The following is a 4,212-nucleotide window of genomic DNA, read 5'->3' as shown; positions in this document are numbered from 1 at the left end:
CATATACACGACGATCCAAATATAGACAATATTATACTCAAAAGAACGAGCGAAAAAAAATAAAAAATACTGATTAGTTTGCATGGGCGAACACTCAATCAATAATGAAGAAATCGCGGCTCCAAATTGCAACGGTGATGATCCAAGGAAATAGGAAACCAATTTGGCCAAGGATTACACATGCGTTCACACTTTAAAAAAAAAAAAAGAAAAAGACACTACTACCCCACTTTAACAAAAAAGATCAATCCATGTCATCTCAAGAACTCAAATCTGGGTGACTGGGCCATCCAAATAAAAAAACAAACGCACAAGATTAGTCTTCACGTCCTCACCTAAGATTAGGTCCTCACCTGATCCGGATCCTATATATATATATATATATATATATATATATATATATATATATATATATATATATATATATATATATATATATATATATATATATATATATGTATGTATGTATGTATGTATGTATGTATGTATGTATGTATGTATGTATGTATGTATGTATGTATGTATGTATGTATGTATGTATGTATGTATGTATGTATGCAGTGGCGGACCCAGGAATTTTTTTCAACGAGGGCAAAATATTAAAGGAAAATTGATAATTAGAAAAAAAAATGAAACACTTAAAAAGTATAACCATAAATAATGTTGGATATAGGAAAATTATAAAACACATCAAAACATTATAAAAATATTCATAACAAAATATGAATATACTCAATTTGATAAAATAATTTGAATAAAAGATCCATTATAAATTACACATCTCATCTCATTATTAATATCAATGAAGATTATATTATTGTGTTGAAGCAATATGCACTATTAATAATATTGAAAATGTGAAATAATGTGAAAAGATAGTGTTAATGGTGAAAACGTGAAATAAAATGTCAAAAAAATTGAAAACAGACCACACGCTCAGCCACAAATTCAAACCTTGGCCTACCTTTAAGCCAATCATACGCTCTACCAACTAGGCTAAGTCACATTCTGTTATCATTTTTCTATTTTTTAATACTTATACTAAAACTTCTACTATATATACACATATACATACAAGGGTTATATAAGAGGTGGGGGTGGGGTGAGTGGGGGCAGCTGACCCCAATGCCCCCACTGTGGGTCCGCCTCTGTATGTATGTATGTATGTTCAAAGTGAATATATAATTGAGAAGAAAAAAAAACAGTTAAGCGGTTTAAAATGTACCATCGGTTCAGTCAACGTAGTGTATCTAAGACAACATTGACTCATCACTCATGATACACATGAGCAACTTAAATGATCGTAATGGTGAAATTTGTCATAAGAGACTAAGAATCGAATCTCATCAATGGCCTGTATTGGATGTACAACTCATTGTTTTGGGTTATGCAACTCACTATTATGAGTTGTACAACTCATTATTTTGGGTTATGCAACCCGATGCTATGAGTTGTACAACTCAGTACAACTCATTATTTTCGGGTTATACGACTTATTATTATGAGTTGTGCAACATATTTGTGGGATTAGTTATTGGGATTATCATTTACTAATTCATGCCCTCAATTTCCTGGATTCAATGTAAATTTGAGTCACATCTAGTCATTGATTTCGTAATAGTCCATATCAATCCACAATTCTCATATATGTGTTAGTTTTGGATTGCCATAGCTGTCTTCATCTATGTCTAGTGACTCATTGGCAATCATGGTTGTCCATTGTCTAATTTATCATAGTGCCAACTCAATCTTTTAGGTGTGGTGAATAGATAACAATTAGTTTTAATTACTCTTTTTCGCTTACTTAAAAGATTAAATGGAGGTTCTATTATACCTTTTTGTCAATTATATACTTTTTCAACTTCTTTACATATAGGAATAAGATTCAAATCCGCCACTGAACGTAACCTGAAAATGCAATTAGGTCACTAAACAAAAAAAAAAATGCAATTAAGTCACTGAACACTCTAAAAACGTACATGCAATTAGGTCACTGAACATTCCAAATGTATGCAATTTTACCGGATAGTAGATTACCATCAATTTTAACAGGTCACCTGCTTCCGTCGTAGCTGAGTTTGGCATTTTGAATAATTTTTAATAATAATTTTAAAATATAAATTTTATTTTTTAAATAAAGTTTAATAATAAATTTTAAATTTTACCTGCTTATCATCGTTTTTTTAAACTTTTTTTTTAAAAATTTATTATTAAATTTATTAAAAATGTCAATTCAACTACTACGTAGCAGGTAACCTGCTAAAATTAAAATTGATGGTAACCTACTATCAAGTGAAATTGCTGGCCTAATGACATTTTCATCGTTTTTTTTTAAACTTTTTTTAAAAAATTTATTATTAAAATTTATTAAAAATGTCAATTCGTAACAGGTAATAACCTGCTAAAATAATTGCTGGCCTTATTACATTGTCATGTTACGTTCAGTAATCAATTTGAACCTTATTTTCCTACATATATAATTATAAATAAATGAAGCACTTAATAAGCTCTGACTTGTATTTTCACCAAAGGGCAACCTAATTTGGGGTTGTTTTTGTTTTGTACCATATAAAATTAATAACTACATGAAATTAGTAGCACTATATGCAACAATATTCAGAGTACAATTCATCAAATACTAAAAAGTAAAAACTCCTAACCTCAAACCTATCCATTTGATCTCTTTACCCCAACAATCTTCTCAAATGGCCCAACCAACAACACTGTTCTTCCTTAACCCAATCAAAAACCAAACATTTTCATATATGCTAACATAATTTATATATCTATACAATATATTGATATTTCCAGCAACGTAACCCCCCATTATGATAAATCATAATCAAGCAAAAAGTGGAAATAGCTAGCTAGCTACCTTGGCCTACCAGCAGCAGGTGGGCCGGATCCGATGTAACCCGACCCTGGTTTTCCGGACCCTCCACCACCGCCCATTTGGTTATACACTCCGGACCCGTATAGGTGTCCGTGATGCTGACCCATCATCATAGCATGAGAACCCATTCCGCCGCTGGCGAACACGCCGCCCTCCCCACCACCGACGTAACTGCCCCCGCTGTTCCCCATATTTGCGAAACTGCCATTACCGCCGCCGTCCTTCTCCTGCCGCCCCGCCATGGCGCTCTTCTCCCCCTCCATGTCCCTGAACCTCTGCAGGTATACCTTCAACGGCTCCACGTACTCTTCGAACCCCAGCGTCGTCATCGCCCAAAGCAGGTCGTCGCCGTTGATCGTCTTCCGCTTCTCCCGCTGGCACTTGTCCGACGCCTCTCCGGTGATGAAGCTTATGAACTCCGACACACACTCCTGGACCGTCTCCTTCGCGTCCTTGGAAATCTTCGCGTTCGCTGGCAGCGCCTTCTTCATAATTCGGCTCACGTTCGCAATCGGGAGGAAACGGTCTTGCTCCCGTTGTGAGCTGTCGCCGCCGTGGCCGTCCCTGTGCCCTCCTGATTCGTTGTCGGAATCCGCCATTGAAGCTAAGTTTTGGAGTATATAAAAAATCAATATTAAAAAAAATACGAAAACTATTTCACTACGACTGATGAAATTAGGGTTTTCATCATTCACACAGCATTTTTGCCCCTAGAAAGTCAACGATTTCACCGGAAATCATCATCAGGAAACATGAATCTAAAAATTTTAAGCAAAAACAAACCTCTACGAACAAAATAGAAAATATAACTGAAAACTAGGGTTTAACAGTAGATAAATTCAAACAACGGAACAGAGAATTCAACTCCAGGAAGCTTAGAACAAGAGCCAATAAGGGAAGAAATCGAGGAAAGAGTTACGAACTGGCCGGGAGGGAAATACGACCGGAAAACTACTCCGGTGACAACACGCCGGAAAGTTTGGAAGAGGAGAAAGACACGGTAGAGGTTGAGATTTTTGTGTTGAGGGGAAGGAGAGAATGTGAGGTCCGTTGGATCAAATGCTATAAAAAAGTAATCGGTCGAGACACGTGGATGAATATCGACCGTCGTTTGTCGATAACGATGCATACCCACAGACCGAATATAGGCCACTGATTGATGGTCCGATGAGAAATCCTGGCCGTCCATGTCGCCTACGGCACGTGGTCGGCTGCCACTGGATATTCTTTATGACCAATGAGGGTGTTATCACGCTTACGTGGACCACCGCCCCGCAATTAATAAACTACGGAGTATTTCTTTTATTTGAGGACTCCTT

At 36.2% G+C, this 4,212-nt stretch overlaps 1 protein-coding gene across 1 annotated transcript; it reads right to left on the bottom strand.

The window, feature by feature from the left end:
• Positions 1-2,568: 2,568 nt before the first annotated feature.
• On the bottom strand, positions 2,569-3,942 carry LOC109190626 (nuclear transcription factor Y subunit B-3-like). Its single transcript, XM_019341158.1, has one exon. The coding sequence runs from the start codon at positions 3,490-3,492 to the stop codon at positions 2,872-2,874; it is 621 nt and encodes a 206-aa protein (XP_019196703.1). The 5' UTR covers positions 3,493-3,942; the 3' UTR covers positions 2,569-2,871.
• Between the last annotated feature and the right edge of the window lie 270 nt (positions 3,943-4,212).

Source organism: Ipomoea nil, unplaced genomic scaffold, assembly GCF_001879475.1.
Source record: "Ipomoea nil cultivar Tokyo-kokei standard unplaced genomic scaffold, Asagao_1.1 scaffold1576, whole genome shotgun sequence".
Taxonomy (NCBI): domain Eukaryota; kingdom Viridiplantae; phylum Streptophyta; class Magnoliopsida; order Solanales; family Convolvulaceae; genus Ipomoea; species Ipomoea nil.
The sequence above is the reverse complement of the archived record's forward strand: the minus strand, read 5'-3'. Positions and strand labels throughout refer to the sequence as shown.

Coding starts and splice junctions, on each gene's coding strand:
- LOC109190626 (XM_019341158.1), bottom strand. CDS start 3,492: ATGGCGGATTCCGACAACGAATCAGGAGGGCACAGGGACGGCCACGGC.